This window comes from Emydura macquarii, unplaced genomic scaffold (genome assembly GCF_026122565.2).
Source record: "Emydura macquarii macquarii isolate MOO-44397 ecotype Brisbane River unplaced genomic scaffold, CSIRO-AGI_Emac_v2 contig_2636, whole genome shotgun sequence".
Taxonomy (NCBI): Eukaryota; Metazoa; Chordata; order Testudines; family Chelidae; genus Emydura; species Emydura macquarii.
Window position 1 is genome coordinate 44,737,896 of NW_027132773.1, and position 25,697 is coordinate 44,763,592.

The following is a 25,697-nucleotide window of genomic DNA, read 5'->3' on the forward strand; positions in this document are numbered from 1 at the left end:
CCATATGTAAAATGGAGTCAAGCAGTTTTAAAAGTTTACCTACCTATATAACAGACATCATACAACAGGGATATTGCAAAGCTTAACTAATTAACATTTATAAAGTGCTTTAAAAACACAAATGAAAATTGCTACATAAGTAACAAAGGGTTATCATTCGATTTACAATATAACATGCAGCCCTTAGCATCATGCTATGTGAACTGTGTTTTCACCAATTTGCTATGCCTAGATCGGCGTGACTGGCAATATGGGTTTAAGGAATCCCTGAGACTCAGACAGAGTAAAAACCACAGTAAATTATTTCTTTTAATTATGAGAGGAAATCTCTCAGGTCATGTCTGAGGTCACCAGTGGGGCAATATTAGGGAAAGACTTCATTGCAGCTGCTGCTCTGCACCTGGCCTATTAGTGAGGGACTTGAATTTGTAGTATGGGCTGCCCCCCTTGAGATCAATAATTACAAATGTTAAAAATGAGAACTGTCATAAAAGATACAGAACTTCATTTAGGAAAGTGTGAGCAATCACAAAGGAGAAATATCTAATATCTTAGCAATGGTCCATGTTGATAGCAACATTAAATCAAATCTGCTTTATACTCCACTTTAAGCATCCTCTCTCTCTGTATAATGAAAGCATGTTGAGTTATTTTTATGGTCATTATATTTCACATTTCCTAGGTATTGACAACTATAAGGAATATATGAGGGAAGAATGCTAAGTTTCTTTAGTGATCTAAAATCTTTAATGTTATTATAGCTAGAATTGTTATATTATGTTACACCATTAAGTACTTTGTTTCTAATATAATGTTTGCAATATTTTTTCTGTTGTCTACCAACAACATTTTACTTGCTTCAAAACTTTCTGAACAGCCGTGTGTAATCTATAAAACTGTTATCCTCACTTTGAGTTAGATTGTGGCATGTCCTGCACACAGTACTTCCCATTTTGCTTTCTTATGCCCTTGTGTCAGCACACTGAACTAAAACTTCCAGTGCATGGGGGTACGCAAGGCAGATGGATAGAAAACAGCAGGATGGGATTGAACCTTAGATCCACTCTTCATTCAGAAATGAAGGTAGAGTAGCTACCCTGAAGTGTCAGGGAATGTACACCATGCAGGGTATAGACTTCTTGTATAATGCACATACATAGACACAGAGGTGACTGGAAGGAGACTGGAAGTGACATTGTGACTCCTGGAGTCATAATCTTCTTTTTGAACTGGTCCAGGAGCAGCATGGCAAAATACTGCAACGTACTGTGAATATATTGGAAACTGACTTACTGAAATTTCTGCACCTTTCCTTCTCCTCCCCTCATTTTATTATTGTGAATTTATAAAAAAAAATATATTAAAAATATAAAGGAAGCATTTTGGTTCTCAATGCTATAAATGTCTGGGTTTCTCCTCAAGGCATTGTATAGATGCTTAATGTAAAATATAACAATATTTAGTACAACCCTGGGCAGCCATTGTTAATTAATTTATTCAGGTACTTCACACCAACCAGCACTTTTTGGTTACTTAGCAGGTTAGATTATCTAATCTCCAGTTCACAGAATATTTCTAAGGAAAGTGCTTGTGAATACATAGGTAGTCTGAATAAAAAAAAATATGAATTGATTAAAATCAAGGGAATAAGAAGTGTCTAGAGACACTCATGCTATAGCTAGGCACAAGGAAATCCTGAGCTCCTTCTCCTCATATACACCTCTGGTTGTACAGGTCAGTCCTGACCTAAACTACCTCTGCTGTTCCAGAAATGTTTTTTTGATGTAGACAGCTGTCTTCTAGGGACTAGTTTAAGCCCAGTGAACCCACTTTCACTTCTGACCTAAAACAGTATTAGAACACAGTTCTCCAGAGGCATAAGATTGGCATTATGAATATTTTAGTGAACCATCTCTGAAATTCAGGCCAGTAATGTATACACATGGGGCTAAATTCCACTCTCAGTCATACACTTGTAGCCAGACTGATTTCCCATTTGGCCCCACTGTGCACGTGTCCATTTGGCTTATTGTGTATATGTAGCCTCTTTCTCTCTCTGCTCCTGTAATGGAAGACAGGACTAAACTATCAACATACACTGACAAAATTGTTAGGACTACTGGCCAAATTTTTCCAATTCTCCTATATACAAAGATGGAGAGATGTGAGTGACAGAGAGGGAGAAGGTACAGTAAAGCATGCATAATATAACTGTGTCTTTCCTGAGGCACCAAAACTGATGCAGAAAGTTAAAACCACTTAGGCCTCAATTCTGCAATGAACTCCATGCCGGCAGAACCTTCTTCAGAGAACCTACCTCAGTGAAGTGCCATGCAGGCACATGGAGCTTAATCAGTGCAAAATTAATGAAGTCCAAAGTCAATTATATCAGAATCAATGATTTTCCCTTTAGTGAGTGTGTTTTTAAGTAAGTGCTTTCTCTTTAATTTGCATGATTTTCATCCTCCTGTGCATTTAAACTCAGCATGCATTGTTTTGGACCACAGATACACAACCAGTCAAGCAACCTGATGTGACACACATCTCATGTTATGGTGAGAAGAGTAATCTTAGGAAAAATAAGTGCTTTAAAAATTAACACGAGACTTCATGAAATATTGAAATCCTTCACAAAAAACAAAACACAGCCTTATAAAGATTTGTACTTACCAGGATATCTTTTCCAGCCCACTTGCACTCATCCCTCCGGGTATGCGACACAGGCCAAACAATCTAAAGAAATAGAATAAAAATCACTTTATGCCATTTCATGCCTCAGTAAACACAAATTGTATACCAAGTACTATATAGTCTCTTCACCCAGTTCCTTTCCTTTTCTCTCTTTATTCCTTTCACTGAAATAAACCCACTAAACATAAACAGATCAAAGTGTATATGATGGGAATTGTGGCAAAAAAAATTATAAATACAGGTGTATAATGTGGACCTCTGCTGCTGACTTTGAAAAACATGGAAGCAAAGGGCTTGATTCCCCATTCTTTATACTCATATAACTCCACTGATTTTAATGAAGTTACAACACTGGTTTAAAAATGGAATGGAAACTCAGATGCAAAGTTTGCATCCCCTTGACATCGCTGAATATGATAGATGTCTATTACTGTGCGCCATTTAATCAGGTTTGGGAATATTGTAACAGAAATTGGAGTCTTGATTGTTCAGTTTATATATTAATTCACTTTTGTTTCCTGTTCGTCAATTAAATGAATAAAAATGGCTGCGTTACTTAGATGCTATCATACCATCAAGCACTAACGCTGATGCTGAGTTGAATCAGTGTCTTTGTGACTATCTCTAGAGTTATTCCAGTAATACTACCAAAGCCTGCTGTATTACTTCTAGTAGAAGATGTATCTCACTTTCTACAGAGAAAACCCAGACAATTATTCATGTCTGTTGAAAGACTTTTAGGAATTACATATAGAATAAAACATGATCTTCACATAATGAAGGTCATGATTCATTTGGTAACTTCAAATAATACAATATAAATGGCCACAAAACTGGATTATAACTTTGCTACTCAATACAGCTTATTTATAAAGTAAAAGGAAAAGTGTTTGTAAAATAGGATGAGTGCAAGTGGTAAAAGAGAATTAAGGACATATTGTTAGTGATATTTCAAGGTTTAGGGTGGATCAACACACAAATACAGATTTTTCTTATAGCATAATATAATCCAAACAGAATTTGATCCTCTTGAGTCTATAAAATTGGGCTGAAAGTTTCATGAGAACATGGTCTCTCAAAGGATTCTTCCTGCTTCTATTCCTGGCTTACAAAATTCAGAGAAAAGTGAAAATGAAAATTTACTAAATTAAAGAAAAATAACCAAATTTTTCAGACCTCTCAAAAGGTTCCGTTCAGGATCAATTCAAATTTTGCTGAAAGGTCCCTATATTATCGTAACCAGTTTTTCCTGTCTCTAACGTGGGTGGGGCAAATCCTCCTCTCACTTAAAATGCTGTAACTTTGTTGACTTGGTTTTAAAGACAGTGAAGTTGGTTTTAAAGACAGTAAAGACAGTGAAGTTGCACCCTTGTAATGACAAGGTGAATTTATCTTTATGTGTGCTATTTTGCTGAGGCCATATCTTGTGATCAGTGTTTAGTGATTGATTTCAGTGGAGATCCCTGCTTAAAAAATGATGGAACAATATGATACTTGGTAATAATAAGAGGTGAACCTGAACCACCACCACCTGAGATCCAACCAGAGCTAAGACTTTGAGAAAGTTTTGATCTGGATCTAAATTTCTTCAGTGACCCTGATCTTTATATTAGGCTAATCCAAAAATTCTCTAAATCTTTGGGAATGCTCAAATCCCATTTTTGAATCTGCAGTTTTGTGCCATCAATAATAATTATCTTTGTTTAATATAATAATGTCTGTTTATTATTTCACACAATGTTCTAGAAGCGTTTGAAGACTGAAGAATACAAGATATAAATCCCTGAATGTCAGAGAGCAGTTTCCTACTGTGGAAACACCATCCTTTCTTTTAATTATTCCAGATGTTTTGTGCATTAAACTATGAATCCCTCAGAGGATTCAAATAAATAGCCAGTTTCCTTTATCGCTGCTCTAAAGAGAATAGAAAAGAAAATACTCTATTTTCCTTTTATCTTTTTCCTTAGAGAATACAAATGAATGGCCTGTCTTCCTTCAGAATAGAGAGAACAAGGTATTTATTGCTATCATCTTAGGAAGCTAATAGGCAAATGGACAAAAGGTCAGGAATACCAAGAAAAAATCCACTGGTACTGAAGCAATATACCTTTCACAAAAGTTGAATCTAAAATGCACCATAAACATTGTGGGATTTTAAATGCATAAATATAACACATCAAGCCTTCATCTCTGTGTTTTCCTTCTGACTGTTTGGCAAAGCTCATTAGAATAAATGAAAAGATAAAATTACTTTTTTTTCCACTCAAGCAGAAGCATGCCTGAATGCACCGTTGAATTGTACATCTGCTTTTAATTTAACTCTACAACTTTTACCAAAAGTAATGTCCTCCATCAAGAGCAAAGAGCTTTTACTAGTCTGTCACTCTTTTATTAGTATTGGATCTATTATGGTTTATGAGTAGCAGAAACACACTTCTTTAAAGCACTCCGTGAGAAGGTAGAGAAATCAACACTCACCCTCACAAACACTGAAGTGGCCCTACCCTAAAAAAAGTGCATGGTAATGTGACCTTTTTGTGAGAGCTGACATGACAATCACCTTCATTTTATTGAGCAGGAAACATAAAAATATGGACTGTTTGGTGAATAGATGGCTTAAGGTAAATTGCATTTATTTATTTGTTCTACTGCTACCGTGTTACTACTTTTCAGTCAACTCTTCCTTATGATGAGATATAAGAAATGACCATGCTGCTGTGGATAGAGTAGACATGGACCAGTAGAAAGATACATAGAAAAAGGGGAACTGTGTAGATATTAGCACCATAATTTTCAAAGCTTTAAAACTTGATTGCTTAGATGTAGGCATGTAAAATCCCACTGTTCTCTGGTTCACCTTAGAATCTAGGGATTAACCTTTTATGATACTTTTAATGTATTATATAAAATGATTATATAATGCCTCTCTAAAAATATACAAGAGCTTTAACTATTTTCCCAGGCTCCTAATACATGACAGGCACAAATAATTACAGAACATTAATGAGGTTTACTGAATGTTCTCTAAAATTAGTAGCTAAAAATCATACATTCTATATTCCCTATCTGGTTGGCTTGTGGCTTGTCTACACAAAAAACTTTTTCATGGCAAGCAGGGGTGTGATTCTACCCTGTACTAACCTGCTGAGCATTAACTATCTATGTGGATCTGGCAGACACACACTAACAGTTTGTTCATGTGCTCTGATCTACCCGCTTTGAAACGGGAATAGACTAAAGAACACTAACTAACTGTTTGTGTACTTCAGGAGGCTCCACATGGACAATTAGCACAGCAGGCTAATGTGGGGTGGATTCACACCCCAGCCACTCACTAAAAGTTCATGTAGATAAGTCCTAACATTGTTTATATATATTTGTCCAAATTCAGAACAGTTTTAACCATTTAAATCCAAATCTGGTTGATTATTTCCACCCCTTTTAGCTAAAGAAATGGGGGGAGGGGATGATTAGCAGTCACAGGATGTCATGCCAATTTAAATGTAGTTCATATCAACTGTCAAGTTATACATTATATCTATGCATAACAAGAACTGCACCACAGGTTTTGTTTAAAAACAATTATAGTAGGTTTGAAGGTACCTTTTGATACTCCTTGATGTTAACCAGGTTGAATGAAAATATATGATCCTTTGCTCCAACATATAGTCTACTCCGTTCCTCGTCCAAAAGGAAAGTGTGGTAATTGGAGCTATTGGCTAGTCCATTGAAAGTGATTACATTGCTGGTTTCCAACATCTCTGCAAGATAAAGTTAAGAATTTTTTTTTTATTAATTTGATGCTGGTCAAGAAAAGCATGGATCTATACCCTGATCCTGTAAAGACTTTGCTTTGAGCATATGTGCAGCCCAATTGCCTTTATGGGAACAGTTACATACATAAATGTAAGCATATTTGTAAGTTTGTGGAGGATGAAGGCCTATGCTTACTTTTACAGAAGTGCTGAGCTAGGAATGAAATTCTGCATAAGGCCAAGATACCATTTAAGGCCCAATGAAATCCTACTTTGAGGACTTATGTGAGATGTGGTGAATTTTGCCCCAGGTAACGAAGTAGGAGTGGGCCAAATTGTATTCTTCTACAATCGATGAGAGTTGCAGGCGTATACCTGAGGATGAATCTGGCTAAATGAGGTAAATTAAATGCCAACCCTTCCATCTCATTATAAGGTTTGTGGGCATGCACCAGCCATTTCACACAGGCCATTAAAATATGGGGGAAAGGAGACAAAGGTGACGTGCTGTTGAGATAAAAGCCACATATTAAACAAAGTCCTTACTTGGATTACTAATAACATCCTAGATTACTGAAACAGGAAGAATTTGGAAAAAAAAAAAAAGCCAATTAACTTTTTGCTATTTACAATACAGCATATGCTTATTGCATTATACTCATCCATCATAATAATAAAATATGATTGGTCAGTTTCACTTATGTTTCTAGCCAGTTTCATTTTCTAGTTCTCAGGCACTTCCACACAGCTGTTGTGTTTAACCAAGAGTGGGTTCCTTTTTCAGTCCAAATGTTTACAGAACCATCTCAGCTATTCCCAGATATAAACACAGACACACCCATTTTGATTAAAATTGTTGTAAAAATAATTTGCATTAAAACACTCAAATTGCATATATATTAGGTTTGGTAAAACATACCCTTCCTTCATCTCTCTCTCTTTCTAAACATACTTAGGATCCAAACCTTTTACTTAGTTTTTTCAAGACAAGTCTACATAAGCAATTCACATCAGAAATATTTTAGTACTAAGGGCCAAATCCTGCTCTGGGCACACATACTAGCAGGAACCCAATGACGTGGGGGCATCTCCCCATAACTGCTGGGCAGAATTCCAATCTATTGCTTAAGGCTTGAATCTAGAAAGCACTCAAGCACACACTTAACTTTAAGCACATGAGCCAGAGGGACTCCTCACATGCTGGTTCATAGCCCAAGAGGACAATTGGGAAGGGAGAGAGCATATGTTGCCTTCCACACCATAAGACCTAGGGGTACGCTGGCTAGAGGGCATGCACAAAAGTCCAGGCAACTAATCTGTTTGGTGTCTCCACCACATGCTACCCAGAGCATGCATACTCCCACTTTTAATGAGGCAGCATTGTTCAGACCCTGCCTCCTCAGGCAGCTGCCTGCCTTGATTCATCCTACCCTGCCTGGACAAGATGGCACTTGTAATGCACAGGCAGACTATGCTGCTCCAAATCATTGAAGGCGAGATGTCACCCTCTATCTTTCAGTGTGCTCACAAAATCCAAGGCAAAACCAATTTACGAAAAATAAGTTCTTCTTCCTTCTGGTAGTCTATGAAACAAACATACATTGATCCAAAAATGAAACACTTGAGGTGTATGTTTTTGGTTTGACGTAATGACAGTTTTTATAGCTTTTCAGGATTGGCGCAACACCCATTTTTGTAGTAACCTGTAAGCAAAATGATTTAAACAAAAATAAAAGTAATACATTTTATTTTGACCTCAACAAGATACATTTGAAAATAGATGCCTGCCTAATTTCTCTGTAGTGGAAAGAAGTAGTATATGTGTATATCCCAGTAGGATTAAAAACAAAACTAAGAAGGTGTAATACAATATGCATGGAGGCCAGCCCTGAAGCCCTTCCTTCACTTTTTCAATATTCGCTGTTCTTCCTCAGTCAAACTCTCATTGGTATGAAGAGGAGCTTGCATGAATATGGACTGAGTAAAAATGAATAAGGAACTCAGGATGTGCATCATACTTTGTTCTGTCCTCTAGGTTTCTTCTGGAGGCAAGACGATACATAAGAGTATATTATGTGATGTTACTCTTTTAAAAATGATTCTACCTAAGACTTCACTTGTGTAACAAGAAGAAACAAAATCCTCCCATATAGTTCTGTCCAAATAATTCTGGATTCCTCTCAAGTTTTAGAATTCAATTGTATTGTCCCTCAGTTCATTTATCTGCATTTTGTTAGAGACTTTACTAATTTTCCTTTACATTGTAATGACTGATTCAGGTGTTGAATCTCTTTACTGAATACAAATGATTGATAGCTTAACTTGTCTTAGGACTCTCCTGGTTAGAAATGCATTGATGTTATTTTTATCTGATAATTCTTCACATAATATACCTGTCAAAAGCTTTTTTACTTTATCTCTCTTTTGCTTTTTTAGTTTAAACTCCCAAGGAAGTGATTCTGCTCTGGTTACTCTGGTATAATCAGTAGTAACTCCATTGAATTCCATGGAGTTACACAATTGTGAAACCAGTATAAATGAGATGAGAATCCATCATCCACCATCTCTGCTTGGTAGAGAACTGAAATGACAGTGCTACCACCTGGGTCTAATTATTTCACATCTACTGTTTTTGATTTATGCATTACTTTGTTTTCTAATGTAATGTCTACTGATGGTGTCAAGTTATAGCACTGTTATCCAAAGTTCTCATTAAGGAGAAGAGGTACAGCACAGTCAAGAGCAATTACATCTTCTTTAACACTACTGTGTAAATGTGAGTCTATTTTGATCTGAAAGAGCCATTTCTAGGTATGCAGAGATAGTTCATTCTTCCTGCCCATTCAATTGATGGCTTCTTTGCAGAACACATAAAGGTGTTAAATGCAATACCACCTAGAGTGAAATTCTGCCTCCAGTGATGTTGATGACAATCCTCCAACTGACTTCAATAGAGCTAGAATTTCACCCCTAGGGTCCAATCCAATGTCCATCAAAGTATCCTATTGACTTTAGCTGGCATTGGATCAGGTTTGTAGGGCTTGAGTCTAATCATATTTATGCCTTTGTAAATCAGAACTCACAATATTGGAACTGTAATATTGCAAAACCTGATGTGAAATTGGAAAAAGCCTTCTATTCACTAGGAACTGGGCTGAGACAACTGAGTCTGAGGACATGAAACAAAGTTAAAGTGTCGATGATTCTCCCTCATTACTGATATCTAGTAGGCTGGGGACACGGAGGCTACATACTCTCCAAAGTCACATTGCTTGCTTTTCAGAAGTGGCATTTATTACTTTGGCAAAGAGTATTACCATTCACTGCCTCATATTCTATTCTGTAAAGGACTGCTGAAGAGCAGAGCAATGGCACTTGCACAATCAATACAAATTAACTATTCTACCTCCTCAAATTAATTAGTTTCAAAGTGCTTTTCATCCAACTCTCTTTTTAGTATTCAGCCTGTAGCCAAAGAGGAGATTATGACAGAAGAAGCAATGAAAGGACACATTCCTGGAAGAGCAATGATTTTGATCAATTCCTTTCATTGTCAGCTAGTAATACTGGTTAGGTACGGTGTTGATCAGTTTTAAAATAAACCCATATTTACAACAAAGGTTGAATTACAATGACAGGGACAATATAATGAAATTACAATGAACAATGAAATTAATACCAATGTCTAAATGCAAGACCTTCATTAATTATTTATTTCATATGGAAAGGTGGAGGCTGATTTTGCACACGACCTATGCAGATACACAATAGTACCATGTTCCTGTAATCACTGGTTGACTTCCCCTATGCTTTCTTCAGTGATTTTTATTAAAAGATAGTAACAGTATTCCACCAGTTGCTGTAGTTGGACAAATACCTTTTCTTGAGTAATTGACTGGAGACCATTTTCATATTTTCATTTTATATGTTTTCAGCTTGTACTCATTCCTGTCAGTTTGATCATTTCCCTGTAAAGCTACAATCACTGTGCTATGACCTTACTATCATCTATAAAATGTAGATTTATAGTGGATGGAAATACTTCAAAAGTAATAAAGATTTTATCACTTTTTGTGCTGGTATTCCCAACTGACCTTCAACAGGATTGCTGTAGGTGACCAAAGCTAATACTTGAAAATGTATCGTACGTCGTAAAAGTTTCTAACTATGACGAGTTTTAACTTTTTTCTCTCACTGAAGCCATATGAAGTTTGAATTGTTCAAGAGAGAGCAGGCCAAATTTTGCTCTCAGCTACATCATTGCAAGCCTCTTTAAGGCCGTGGTATGGTCCCTACTCTTATTTTATTGCTTTTTCTGCCATTTCCAATCCCTAAATATTTGCATTTGCTTTAATCTTTCTGTTTTAGATGCCATAGACTTTTTTTTATGGCTTGATGTTTTTGTTGATCCAATCTACCTGTGACTTGAATCTGAATGTTGGGTTTGTCAAAGGGAGCTTGGTAGAATCACTCCTAATACCCCTTTCAATATATATTTATTTTATTTCCTAATGGAATTTCAGTCCAGTCATACATATGGAGATTAAGGATCATATCCTTCCTCATAAAGTCAATAGGAGTTTTGCATGCACAGGGAATGGAAGTCTGTTTTATTTTTACTACGCTTTCTTTTATTTGATAATAAAGTAGACAATCACAGATGTAACTAATATGAATGTCGTGAGTCAAACCCTGGGGTTCGTACTCAAGTCTTGACAATCCACTTTGTTATGCTAATTTTATGCCAGTTTAACTCGACTGGCTTTAGTGGAGTTTGCAGAGACGAAAGTGTAACAGAGAAGAGACTCAGGATCTTGGAATCAGTATTTATTCAGTCCTAATTCAAACACTTCTTGTAGTTAGTGGGAGTTTTTCTGAGCAACAATGTATGATTTAGCCCAACATTCATATTAAGTCTTTAATAAAGTGTCTTCCTGTGTTTTCAACTGTTTACAATCCAGGGCCCTATCAAATTTCTATAGAAGGTATTGGAAAAACTCCCATAGTCTGCAATGGGAACTGGAACTGGTGACTATACCGACTATACAGACTCATTACAAATTCAGAATTGTGTGTCAGAACTTGCTTGCTAACCAAATGAGTGGGTTGTTACTTTCAGAAATTTCCCCACCTCCATTGCTTTGCCTCAAGTGATATTGTCTCATTGCATATCTCTTACTAATAGATAAAAGATGAATCAACAACTATCACAGACATCATAAGGGGATTTTTCTGAAATGCTAATGATGCTTTCCACAACGTCTTGCTGGACCATTTCCTTCCTGTGTCACATGGCTTTTGTTAGCAACAATGCATTCAATGATCACTTGCGCACTATATGAAGATACATATTATGCTCAACAGATGCATATCTCTTTTGTTCTGTAGTTTAGCATATGTATTTTCTGAAATAGCTCTCAGTCAGACATGACTGTATGTTTTACCATTTGCTTAAAGGTGACTGAGCAGGGAAGAAAGATGTGAAATCTCCCTATCCCAACTTTTCTTCAGGGCACAGAGCAGGTGCCCCATATGCAGCTGATAGAGCAGGCATTATGGGGCCATTACACCCTGCCAATAAATAAGTGGGTGAGAAGAGGGCAGAGACTGGCAGACAGTGGGCAGAGCCCCTCATAATGCACCAAAACAGTAGAGTTTAACTGGTAGATGAGGTAAACTGCATCTATCTCAAAGTTGCAGTGACTTAATTCTCCCATCTGAAGTAAGTGAGAAACCAGACAAAGAATCATGACTCATTATTCCTAAACCAAGTTGCTCCATCTACATGGCTAGAAGTTGCATCTCAACCTAGATCCAAACGTGGTCAGTGTCCTTAATTTTGTTCTGAGAAGCAGATCTACAATTTAAATTTTAATTAATTGAATTTACTTGCCTAGATGATTACTGTCCTAGGGCCTGATTCTACCCCCTTATTCATGATAAGCCTGTTCTAAACTTAAGTACTAGTGTGACCTCTCAATGTGAGCAAAGGTAGCAGAATCTGGCCTTTAGTGAAGAGAATATATTATAAGGGAGTACAATAATCCTCCATAAGAAATGTCCCAATCAGAAAACAAAATAAGAATCAGAACAGCTCAGGGAAACCTTTTGTTGTGATATAATTCAAACTGTCACTATCCATCCTGGCTTCCTCAGACAAGTACTATGTGTTGAGGTTTTCTTCAAATTAATTAATTTTGCATCACTTCTTCCAATGTCTATGAAAAAAAATCTAAGAATTCTCTGATTAGATTTTGGACATGAATGCTTTCTAAATAATGAAGGTTAGCAAGGCTTGTAGCAGCATTTGTCTTATGACATACATTAGACTTTAGCAATTACCCTTCACTTTCAAGATAAGCTCAGCTGAAAAAAGGAAAGAGAAAAATGGGAAATTCTATGGGTAAATGGTTAGAGTATGATGACTAACTGGGAATATCACCAAGTGATCATTTTTTATTCCAGATGTAACAACAGCCAAATCTATTCAAGAATATGATCTTAAACACTGTTTTGAAGGCCATATATATTTTTATTATTCTAAAACTGGAAAACTTTTGCAATCAGTACCTTTGCTTTCTCCTACATTATGAGTTAGATAAGTCTGAAACTGCATTGCATGCCTTGTTGATGGCAATTCTCTGTTACTGTAGTTTGAATGTAATAAATCATTGAGGGAATTACCTTATCACTAATCTAAATACAATTGGACCAGCGTCTCATTCACAGCTGTTCAATCAAACCTAGCTTTCATCCTTTTCTAATACCTTATCATAACAGTCGATCACCCAACTCCATTGACCTCTACTGGAAAAAATCCCAAACAACATTTGCTTAGCTTTTCACTGATGTAAACCATTTGTTTTTGAGATGAAAAGTAAAAGAATAACATTTTCATTACAATTTTATCAATTAAAAATCTGGACTTCCAAAGATACAATATGTGACCTTTCTTGGATTTGTGTTTTAAGACAGATATTATAAATGAAACACCCATCGTATTCTAGCAAAAAAGACTTCAAAGCCACAATTTTACCTTGACTAAAAACAGACATTCTGTAATTAGGAATGCTGGTCCAAATTTTGGTTTCAGTGACATTGGTATAAACATGGGGTAACTCAATGTACTGTAGACGTCAATATACTATAGAACTTGTATGTATGTTTTCTATACTATAAAACTGAGAGTACAGTTTGGCCTACTAGCAACCAGTTGTATAGCACTTTTTGAAGTGTTCTCTGTCTTAATAATTGAAAGAGTCACATGATATTTTAAAGACATAAAATTTAAATTTTCAAAGCAAACCTGTTTTCTTTTATTATGTGTCTATTTTGTCTCTGAAGTGAATCCAGATAATCCCTACTGGCCAATCATTACCTCATAAAAACATGAATGTTATTAACCTTTGAACTAAAAAGTGACCCTTTCATGTGTTTGTAACCACCACCAGCTAGGCTTGGCAAATCAGACTCCAGCATATATTTTACCATGGATTTCAGATATCTTTGAAACTCTAGGTCCTGTTACAGAAAATCAGATAATAAAAATTCTTTATATTATGTATTTTTTATGACTAAACATCATTTAGGAAAATTAGAATATATGCACTTCACTACCAGCCCTCAGACTCTGTATGCAAAGTGGAGATTAAGATTCTTCAGTGTCCCCAAAGGAGTAATAGTCAGACTACATATGATTTCTTCTTTTGAAGGAGTTCTTTACAACATACATTTGGAGCCAGATTCATTCCCTCTACCCATCCTCCACCCCCTTTGCATTGCACCAGTGGCACAAAGAGGCCAGGATCTGGTTATATCTAGCCAGTTCAAAATTCCCTGATTATGGGGAAGTTTTCACCCGACATAAAGCCTGCATAGCTGGCTCCTAGGCCACCTCTTCTTATTATTCCTGGTATAGAAGACACAAAGGATATCAAAGGGGCAGGAAAGCACATGGAAGGTGTGTGGCCAAAGTGCACTGAGCTCTGTCAATCCACAGCTTTTAAGGACCATTGCTATAGCCCTCAGTGTGCTCTAAATGACACCATGGCTTGAGTTGACACAGACATGGTCAGAGACTCAGTGAGCCATAACTAGCCTCTGCCTCCACTCCAATGTGCTAATTGACTGTTAGCACAGCAGAGAAATTGGGCATTTTTCCACTGGGCCTTATTAAAGGCTAGGAAGTTGTAGACATGCTAGTAGAACCTGTGAATCTACTGAAGATAAATGTTTTGTCTCTTCCTCTACGGATCAACTTAAAATTTAGTTCTGGTCTTATTATTTCCAGATTCTGGCAATAAAAATTTGTTTCCTCAATAAACCTATCAGGAGTTAGTTAAGAAATTAATAGCTATTAAAAAGAACTGCCAAAAACAAATAACCCCTTCTCTTATTCTGGGAATCTCCACAGTTAAACCAATTCATCAGGGAAGGCAGTTTAATCAAGCCCTGTAAGGGAACTTTATTAACACTCAAGCCCTATAAGTAATATTGCTGTGAAAGTCAGTCTGGAATAAGGGGAAAAGGTACAAGTTATCAAGAAATGGAAGTGTAGACAGCGTCCACTGGGGAGATTACATTATCTATACACAGTGACATTTCAATCTCATTAAATGTCATACCACTGAGGCATATACACGCTTTCACCATCATTTGCAAACTGATTTAATAAACATAGCTAGGGAATCTCCATAATCATGTTTATAACTTGTGTACAGTAACTGTGTTTACAGAGACACTAACTAGACAAAAAGCTTAATGCTGTATTGCTAGCATTAGACTGTGCCTTTGTGTGGCTCAGACACACAGAGAAGCAAGGGGGAATAAGGACCTTGTGTCCAGGTCTTGTGTCCAGGTCTGGTGTGGCACACAACCCTTCTCTCTGCATGTTCCCTCTATATGAGCAAGTGGATGGAGAAAGAGCAGAAATGGAGGAGTGGAGAGTGGTCCTGCTCTCTCCTTTTACTGGCCAGAGGTAGTGAGGTGCAAAGGGGAAACTAAGATGAAAGACTGCAGTAATTTACTTCCCCCGGGGACAGGAGAGGAATTGTGACTCTCTATTTTATCAATAAGATCAACTGAAGTAAGGCCACTTTAATTCTGAATGGGTGTGTCCACATAGAGGTTTAATACAGTTTAACTGATCCATTTTAAATTCTCACTGTTAGTTAATTTGGATTGATTTTTTTTAGATTTGGATTTAGATTTTTTTAGAACTTAAGGAATAGATATTTAATGGAAAATATATTTGTCTCATTACTGCTGACTTACTTCAAGGAAGACAATATTTTCATGCCAGAGGACCATGCGTGAAACACTTGTGTCCATCTGTCCAATCACCCTAAAGAGTTCTGTGATTCACAAAATGAAAATAACCATCAGTTATTGTGCTTGTAGGTAAATCATTATACTCTATAGAGCTGGTTTAGATGGACTATGTCCATGTTTCCTTATGAGGGTGAAAACCACTGACCTCATACTTCCAATTCAAGACTTAACTATCAACAGTCTTTCCCCTAAGTCAGGTTTTTACTGAATAAGATCCCCCCCACCCCCCAATCTCTGATCACATACCCAGCACTTTGAGAAAGTGTTCTTTCAAGTTAGAATAAAGGATAAGTAAAGCTCAGCTGAGATTTGCATCTTCTCCAGTCTCTTGATAGCCCCTGTTTCTTCTAATCCACAGGGGAGGATTTGAATTAATTTCAATGAGATGGAGTAAAAAAAAAGTCTGGGCAGGTGACATGAATACTTTCCCACACAGCTCTGCTAATGCACTTTGATCACAATAAAAAGGGTTGCTTTTTCAGCTGCAGACCTCCACTGCATAGAATCTAGTGCCAAACTACAACCCGTGATTCAATTTTATTCTCAGTTACACACATGAGTAACAGAAGTCAACAGAGAAGTCAGTTAGATAGGAATCAGGCTCTGTGGTTCTGGGATGTGAGGTACCTCTCATTTACTCAATATTTCTCAAATATGACCATATTCTGAACATGTTACTGTTATTTATTAAATGTTTCCTGTTGCACTCCCAGCTAGGTACTGTACAGCCATTTAGGAAGGCACGGTTCCTATCCCAAGAGATTCTAGTCATCAGTCTACAATTTACACAGCCCACAGTACCATTTTCAGTTCAAAGTGAGCTTTTTTATGGTTTGCAACTCCCTATGTCAAAACTTCAAACCATGCCAAACACACCTGCTTTTTCAGGTCCCTCCCTTTCTTTTCTTCCCTAGGTTGATGTAATTATAATTCAATGTAGTACAAAAGGTTCCTAATCAACAGTTAAAGTCAAACGTGGAAAGTAAGCATTAAACATGCTGTTACGGTCATGTTCTGCATTTTCATTTCTTGATCACCCTGTATGTGGATGGGAGGAGAACTGTTCCTCTAAAAAATTCTGTGCTACAAAACATTTCAATGAATTTGGGAAACCTATGGCACTTAAATACCATGGCCCAGATCCTCAAGTACACCACATCTCTATTCGACAGACCTTAAGAAAATGGTTGGGAGAGGGCAAAAGTGACTTCAGGATGGTTTGGCCGCAAGCACATGTTAGAGCAGCTTCAGATTTGATCTAACTTAGGTCTGGTCTACACTTACCTTAAAATTCGGCATCAGTCAACGGGAGTTATGCAAGCTATGCAGAGTACCTTGCGTAACTCCTGTCAACTTCTTAACTTGTGTTGTGCGCAGCATCTTCACTGTGCTGCACCACTTGAGGGGGTGGTTTTAACCAGTCGACTTCTGGATCGACTGAGCGGATCTTCACTGACCGCTCAATCGATCTGGATAGAATTTGCCACCGTCAGTGAAGACGTACCCTTAGACTGTCTTGTAATGGCCACTATGGGTGATTAAACCACTTGGCACAGTCAGAGTGCAGTGCACTCTAACCAGGCCTCCTCCTTCCTCTGTGCCAAGGGGGGATAAAATAGAGGTGGCATAGAACAGGTTATCCTGACTGCTAATTTGGAATTCCCTTTTGCAAGGGGAATCTCCACCTACTCTGTTAAGGCAGCTTTGAAGCAGATATCAAGGATCTTGCATTGAATCCATGTTGATGGTACTAGCTCCCCCTCCTCACGTGAGCCTCTTTTCTGTATGATCTGCCTTATTTTTCCCATGTTTGAAACATGCGCCTTCATGACAACCAAGAAAGTGAGAACACTACTTTGACAGTAGCTGCCTGGATTGAGGAATATTTTGTTTATCAAAATTAATTGAGAAAGAGCCCACACAGCTAACTACAAAGAGTCAAATTAGGGTATTTCTGGCTATTTTTTTGCAATCATGTATTTTGTGTATTGCATCCAGACAATCCTTCTTTAGAATCAGGAATGAGGTTCAACAAATATGAGGCAGAATAAGTAAATGGTTTATATTCTTGGACTCCCCGGTGGTATACCAATGAGATAATTTCTTCTGTGAAAGCTACTCCCTTGCCCATTTAGACAGAGATCAAATGCATATCTTCCACCTGTGGACTCTATCACAACAGAAGTTTTAGAAAATGCTCTCCACTGACATGTAGGCTGAAGACCATAAAATCAATATGAGCCTAATCCAAAGCCCATGGAAATCTATGGAGAGACTCCTAGCTCCAGATCCTCAAAGGTATTTAGGCAGATTCTATTCCCTGCCTGACGGTCTCTATTATATATATACACACTATCTAGAGTCATCTAGAATCTGGCTCTCCCACCTCCCAGGTCAGTGCCCTAATCACTAGGCTATTGGCTATTCTGGGGTGACTTTTTCTATCTCTCTCTATCTTCCATCCTGGACCTAAGAAAACTTTCTAAGTAAATATTTGTCAAAACCAATATATTTGCATGAAAAGTTTCAGTTTTGATGAATTGGCCATTTCCAACAAAAAAACATTTTGTAAAACAATTCCTGAGCAACTCTAAATGCAGGGGACTCCTCCTTTCACTCTTCCAGACTCCGTGATCCTACTCATTCATAATGGTGCCACTAGGTATGGTAAACGTTTTTCTTCAAAAGCATATTCCTTTGCATGCAGTATTTGTGCGTTAGTCAACTGCACCTCTAGTTTCAAAATACCCACACTGTCCTAAGGTACCATGCTTCATCATTGACTGATGAAGAATATCTGTGACTATCTGGAAAGCTGTAGACAGTATCTGTTGAAAGGTAAGGCAGAACTCATGTTTTTCTTGATGGTCACGCACTGATTAACATATCGTGATTAAATGGTACTCTTGAAGACTTGCAAAAGAAAAAAGTTGCATTTGATCTAAAATTGAAGAGGAGACTGATTCAGTGTTTTCCAAGTAAAGGAAGTCTGGATGGTATTGAGCACCTCGACTGAATGCAAAGGGACAGATTTTCAGCTAATATAAATTGGTAGACCCATTGACTTCAATGGAGCTGTTTTGATTTACCCCCGATGAGGATCTGGCCCACAGCTAAGTGAACTCAGTGCCTCTGAGAAGCCACTTATCATCATAGGCTAGGGCCATTGAGCCAACTATAGTACAAGACAATGTCAAGCAATGACAAAGCCTCTGTGCTTCATCCCTCTTTGTAATATAATGCTTAAAGACAACAATATTTTTGGCAAAAAAGATATAAAATACTACTGTGATATCCAGTGGCAGAATACACCATGCTTTCTAAAATACCTGGCGAAAATGACTCTGACTTTATGTAAACAGCAGTTTTAAGGACACAAGTTACAAATGTGGTTGTTTCCAAACCATCTGTATAAATATGCATAAAGATGTTAATGGAGAGACTTCCAAAACACAAATGCTAGTTAGCCACCTAACTACCTCTGTGCTTTTGAAAATTTCCCTCTTAATACATTATCTACCCATCCATCCATCAACTATAACTTGCAAGCTCCTGAAGAGTGGACATTGTCACCTGTGTATTCTTGTTGCTAATGAGTGCTAAGGCTCCTACACTTTCAGTGAGTGTACATACACTCTTCTATTTTTTTTAAATATACTAATCTCTCTTTCTTTCTGTCTTAACCATTGCTACCATGCCTATCACAGAGGCAGCCAGACATACATCCACAGTAGAACTAAACTATTTTTTTTTTATTTAGAATTAAAGTGCTACCCAAACCCCTATGAAGAAAAACAATTGCTCCTTTAAGAGACATCATCTTCAACCTTTAATACGATCATTACAGATTTGCTGCAAACTGTTGTTTCTGCAGATGTATATTCAAGAATACACTCCTGAGATACAGATGCTGACAGGCTGAAAAAGAAAACTGGTTGGAAGACCCACAAGTTGAGGAAGTTTGCATCTGCTTTATTACTCAGCCCCTAGAACTGTTGTGGCCTGATACAAAGCCAACTGAAAGAAATGGAATTTTATAGATTTCAGTGACCAATGGATAAAGCCCCTGGAGAACCTAGATCCTGCAGGGGTTGTGTACTCACTCAGGGACTCCCTCAACAATGTCTGCCTTTATAACTCTATAAATATGGTTCAAAGGATTAAATTTATATTGGTAAACACTGATTTCATCATAAACACACACAAACCAATGAAAGAATATTTCCATTGATAATGATCAAAATGTACAGATAGGCAAAATAAGAAAAATGTTGTTTCAGAACTTATTGGAGTTTGATTTAAGGATATTTATTTTGTATATTTTTGTATATTTTATTTTGTATATTTTGACATATGTTGACAATATGTGTTTTAATGGTTATAAAGTTTTAACTTTTTTAATTTCGAAGTCTCCTGTCATTAAATTATTATTGTCTGTCCTCCCAGTTGTCTGACCCACCCCATAATTTCCGATGACTGCAAATTTAATTTTTTTTAAAAAAAATGCTTATCTCACAATTTTTGCACAACTGTGAAAATTTAAATCAATACAAATTAAAAAATGCTTAAAGATACATATTGATGTTATCCGTCAAAATTATGAAAAACTGAATTCTGCAAAGCCTTTCTACAAATGTGCAGAACTCAAGCTAAAATATCATTCTTGAGGGGTGGATTTACTACATCGACTTCCTGATCGATTGAGCTGGTCTACACTGATGGCTCAGTCGATCCAGAAAGATCTATCTGACGGTGGCAACTTTGCCGCCGTCAGTATAGACATACCCTTAGTCTCTGAGTAAATATTCAGTCTTCAGGAAAACATACTGCATTGTTAGTTTTGATATACAATGTTCTGTGTAGAGGTACACATCTGAGCATCAAGAGAGATTGCTCTATTGCCTTGGTCTCTGATTGGAATAAATTCTTGAGGAATGGTTGCTTTTGGGAACAGGACATTAGTGCTGGCCAAGGATTCCTGAAAGAAGGGATTGCTCTGGATGTTGCTTGACAATCTGTGTTCCAGGACTGGTGCAAATGTGTAAATAAAACAAATTACACTTATAATATAACCAGACTCTGCTTGGCTGATGTCTCTTCCACAGGGACACAGGGAGGCTGGCCTGCAAGGCCCAGACATCTGCTACCTCTTGGCAGAGGGTGTCAGAGTGGGATGTTATTGGAAGAAGGGGCAACAATAACTTTCTCCGATGAGTTTGAAAAGAAGCAAATCTAGAAAAGTCCTGATGAAAATCCACCTTGCCTCCTTCCATCCCTTTCTCCATCCCCAGAAAGTCTTCTCACAATCTTGGCTGAGCCATCATGGAGAGACATTTTGCAAAGACACTTCTTCAGTAACGAGGGCTAGAAACTCTATTCCTCCCTTCTAGAAAATGTTAACAAGAGACAATAATGAAAGATAGAGCACATAAGAGAGAATCACGTGCTGTTTATTGCATTCCATCTCCTTTGCTTGTTGTCTACTTAAATTGTAAGCTCTTTGGAAGAGGTTCCTCCTCTTCATATTTATCTATTACATGGACAAAACCTACTCTAAGAACATTATTAAGGTAGCAAAGTCAAACATTCAAAAGTTAGGAAATGCCAGAATTAAGGTTGGCCCTGCATTAAGGTATAAACTTTAATTACAATATCCCATACTGTTTTTTTCCATAGGACCTCTGCCTCATACAGTGCACTGAATAGTCAGTGCTCACTTAATAAGCAGCTCTTCATATCTTGTTTTTCCTTGTTCAGTATGTGACTCGAGGTCTTACTTACTGCCCACTATTCAAACCCTCTCTGAAGACAGAATAAATGATTTCCTCATGGGCTTTTCCATGGCACTCATCATTACAGTATTTGAATGCTTCACAAATATTAATTTATTTTCACAACTTTGCTGTAAGATGAGGCAGTGTTATTATCCCCATTTTACAGATAGGGAACTGAGGCACAGAGGAGTAAGGTAAAAAGTTCTGGGTGCCCAATTTGAGACACGTAGGACCTGATTTTTCAGAATACTTTCCATAGCACTTTATATGTTCAAAGTGCAACTCCTGTTGGCTTCATTGCAGCTGAGAGCTCAGCATGTTTGCAAAGCAAACACCAAGGTATCAGGCTGGGCATCCAGAAACTGAGGAACACATTTGTGACCACCAGTGAAAAGTTTGGTATAAATGACTTGTCCAGCATCACACAGGAACTCTGTGGCATAGGAAGGGACAGAATCAAATTCTCCAGCACAGCATTCAACTACCTTAAACTACAAGACCATCCTTTCTCTTTCTTCAATCCCCTTCCTCATTCACTGCATATCTTCCAACTTCTGAAACAAATAAGGCAGGAGTCTTACAGACAACAGTCTCCTTCCTTGCACAACCCTGATTCATGACCGGAAAAGTTCAAGAATTTTTTAACATGGGCAGAACAATGTATTTTTCCTTAGCCTCATTCCTGGAAACTGACAAAATATGTTGGCTGAAATTTTCCAAAAAAAATTCAGTTTGAGGTAGAATACCCAGCATGTAAAATTTCAGCCCAACCAGTTAATTAGACAAAGTTTTAAGCAACCAAAACCAGGGTCCTATAATGGGAAGTGTTGGGCAACTTTAATAATAGGCAATACTGCCAATCTCACCTATAATAAAACTTCTAGTACACATTTAGCACTAGGTATAAAATATATTTCTTATAAAAAAATAATAGCCTCACAAATGTGAAGAGAATTCGTGACTTTTGCATGATTTAGGTCACAGTTCAGGAAAGCATTTAAACGTATGCTTAACTCCCACGGAAGTCAATGGGATTTGGGCATGTGTCTAATGCTTTACATGTGCTTAAATGCTTTCATGAATTGGGGCCTTAAGCTATTTTCTAGGTAAGATGACTAATTTATATTTTATGGAGAGTGAGAAAGAGTAAAATGAAATGAACGATCTAGGGTTTCCACACACCAGAAAACTGCATGCTAGTGATATCTGCATCTACATTCTAATTCCTACCTAATTCTGAGTGGTTTACTTCTTAAAATAAACAGACTGTACCTTATGTCCTTACTGGATTACTGTGAGTAGGATGTTTACATAATGGATATAGCTAAGTATTCACTGAAAATAACAGGAGAGCAATTCCTTTCCAGACCCTAGAACCCAGTGTAATTTGGTACATATATTTAAATATCCCAGTAGATGCTTTCTAGTGACAGTACTCTGATTGTATCACATCCTTCCCTATGGAATTCAGCTCACTGAAATGTTGATTTACATTACTATTTCACAGTGAGTATCAACATGGAGGTAAACCCTTCATTCAATATAAAGTAAGCATGCTTTACTTTTTTATGCACAACAGATCGTGGTATATTTAATATTACTACTAGTACAGCTAATAATACAATTGTACTTGTGTGTTTCATGAAAAGATCTCAGAGCACTTTAAAAACCAATAGGACATGAGTTTCATTTACATTCAAAGTAGGTGTAAGTTACTTTGACACTCACTTTAAGGCCCCTTTACAATATCAGAGTGGTATAAAGGGCCCTAGTGTCAATGAGAATGAGATCCAGTCATTTATCACTTGATCCAACACCCCTGTAAGGTAGGCATGAGCTACTGTACCCAGTTTACAAATGGATAATTTGAAGCACAGATAAGGTAATTGAATCGCCCAAGGTTACAAAATGAATAAATATTGACAGAGCTGAAAATAGAAGCAAGAAATTCTCACTTCCAGTACCTTACTCTAACCACTGGACACATGGCTTTATTAATTCACATCTTCACATTAATTGATTTAGTCATGTTAGGTTAGCATCCATCACAGAACAGGCATAACAGGTTCCTTCCTGTATGAGAAGACTCAAGAATCCCTTGATGCTAAATCACTTCAGTCGCAGGATTTCCTTATTCAAGCAATAGCACACCATGACCAATTTGTGATGCATGCTTATGCCAAATAATTAAGACGGGTGGTGGAGTCACGATCACTAGAACCAACATGATACAGAGCAAACCAGGATTCAGAGATTGCACTGAAATCTCAAACACTGTGTCACAGAACATATATCAGACACGGAGAACCATATATATTCCTGGCCAGAATCTCAGCTGGTGGATATCAGGAAAGCTCTTTTGAAACAGAGTGATGTTGATTTACACCGATATTTTGTCTCATAACCCCCTCTTTATATTCGCAAGCATAATCTGTCTAAAATCATACCTACAGGTCACACAAACTTGAACAGGCAAGAATCTATTTATTCATTTTTTTGGATTTATACTACTCTACAGTAGTCACGTAATCCTATCATAGGACAAAACTATGCTATTTTAATCTTTTAAAATGGAAAATATTTACATCACATTATTTATTTATTTATTATTATTTTTATTTATTTCAGCAGCATACAGAGGTCAGATTGGGGATCAGGGCCTCACTGTTCAAGGTATTATAGTCACACTGAATAAACGGATAGTCCCTGACCATGATAAGAAACAAACAGCAATATATAACAGGAGAGCAATTCCTGAGGTTTGATAAGAAACAACAGCAATAAATAAATAGAGAGAGGACAAGATAAACACTGAAACAACCATGGTTAAGTAGTAATTTCAGCATACAAAGGTTGAGATCCTGGCCCCCTTGATGCCAATGGCAAAAACTTCCATTGATTCCAGTGGGGCCAAGATTTTACCCCAACTGTCCAGCCAGCCTCCATATTGTAGGCATCAAGACAGAAGTGAATTTTAAGGAGCGATTTGAAAGAACCACAATTTAGTAATTTTATTGCTAATTTTGTGGCGCTCCTTCATGTTTAGGCACAGCATGGGTAAGTAAAAAGATGCTTATGGGAAATTTGAGGTAGAAGGATGCATTTACACTACAATAAAATAATATTTTATGCTAATACGAAGATATACTATAGCGACATAAGGAAACAAGGCGCTGTTGATATGAAAGGGCAAAAGAACTCTAGCATTTGAAGATTAACTAATTTTCCAGTTATAGATTGTTATTGCATGGTTGAAGCATTGCCACTAACTTTGTTTTCAGAATATACTGAATTTAAGAAAACTCCTTTGTTCCATTTGCAGCCCACATGCTGACACAATATTTCATCTCCTATTGTTCTAACTTCTATCATCTGATCCACTTGATGTGCTAAAGGACTATAGCACACTGATTCAAGTGACCTTAGGAATAGCAAACGAATGGTTATTTATACTACACAAACTGTGCTTCTTTAAGATGCACATCAGTGCCTTGCATGCCCTCACACCTCCAGGCTTGAGGGCAAAAAGGCTGGAGCAGACCAATCATCCTTCGGTTACTTCACCGATACAGATGGTATACTCTGTGATAGTGGGGAGGGAGGGTTGTGGAAACCATGAGGACCACACATCTCAAAGGACCACAGTTGCTGGAAGGTAAGTGTCACAGGATAGCTGGTCAGCGTGAATAGAATTGTGTATTCACAGTTGCTTCCAACGAACTGGTTTTCTGTGTTGCATCCGACGAAGTGGGTTTCTGCCCACGAAAGCTTATGCCCAAATACATTTGTTAGTTTTTAATGTGCCACAGGACTCTGAGTGTTCTTTTATATAAACCCAGCACAGGAACAGGAAGCTGTCCATACAACGGTGTTCTCCCTGCTTTGGACTGCTTCTCTTGTGATACCTGCTTCTATTGCCTGTAGCTGATGTCCTGGTAACGTGACCCTGCCTGACACCTGACTCCCAAATCGCTCTCTGGCCTGTCTCAGATGCTAACCTCCTGGTATCAGACCTGGCCTGACTCCTGATTCCTGCTCCAACCACTGGGTCAGTTCGCCTCTGTCCTGTTGTGACAGGTTGCATGGACTGCTTAGGCCACAAGAGCAGTCCCAGTGACTGCAAAATGGACCTTGGAAGCACCAGACA

General features: G+C 37.5%; 1 protein-coding gene across 1 annotated transcript in view; it reads right to left on the reverse strand.

Moving 5' to 3' along the window:
- SEMA3A (semaphorin 3A) overlaps positions 1–25,697 on the reverse strand; it is a 197,073-nt gene that overhangs the window by 132,204 nt on the left and 39,172 nt on the right. The window contains exons 2-3 of the mRNA XM_067564004.1: positions 6,295–6,452; positions 2,671–2,733 (exon numbers count right to left, since the gene is read on the reverse strand). Of these exons, the coding sequence (XP_067420105.1) occupies positions 2,671–2,733; positions 6,295–6,452 (221 nt within the window). The remainder of the gene's footprint in view (positions 1–2,670; positions 2,734–6,294; positions 6,453–25,697) is intronic.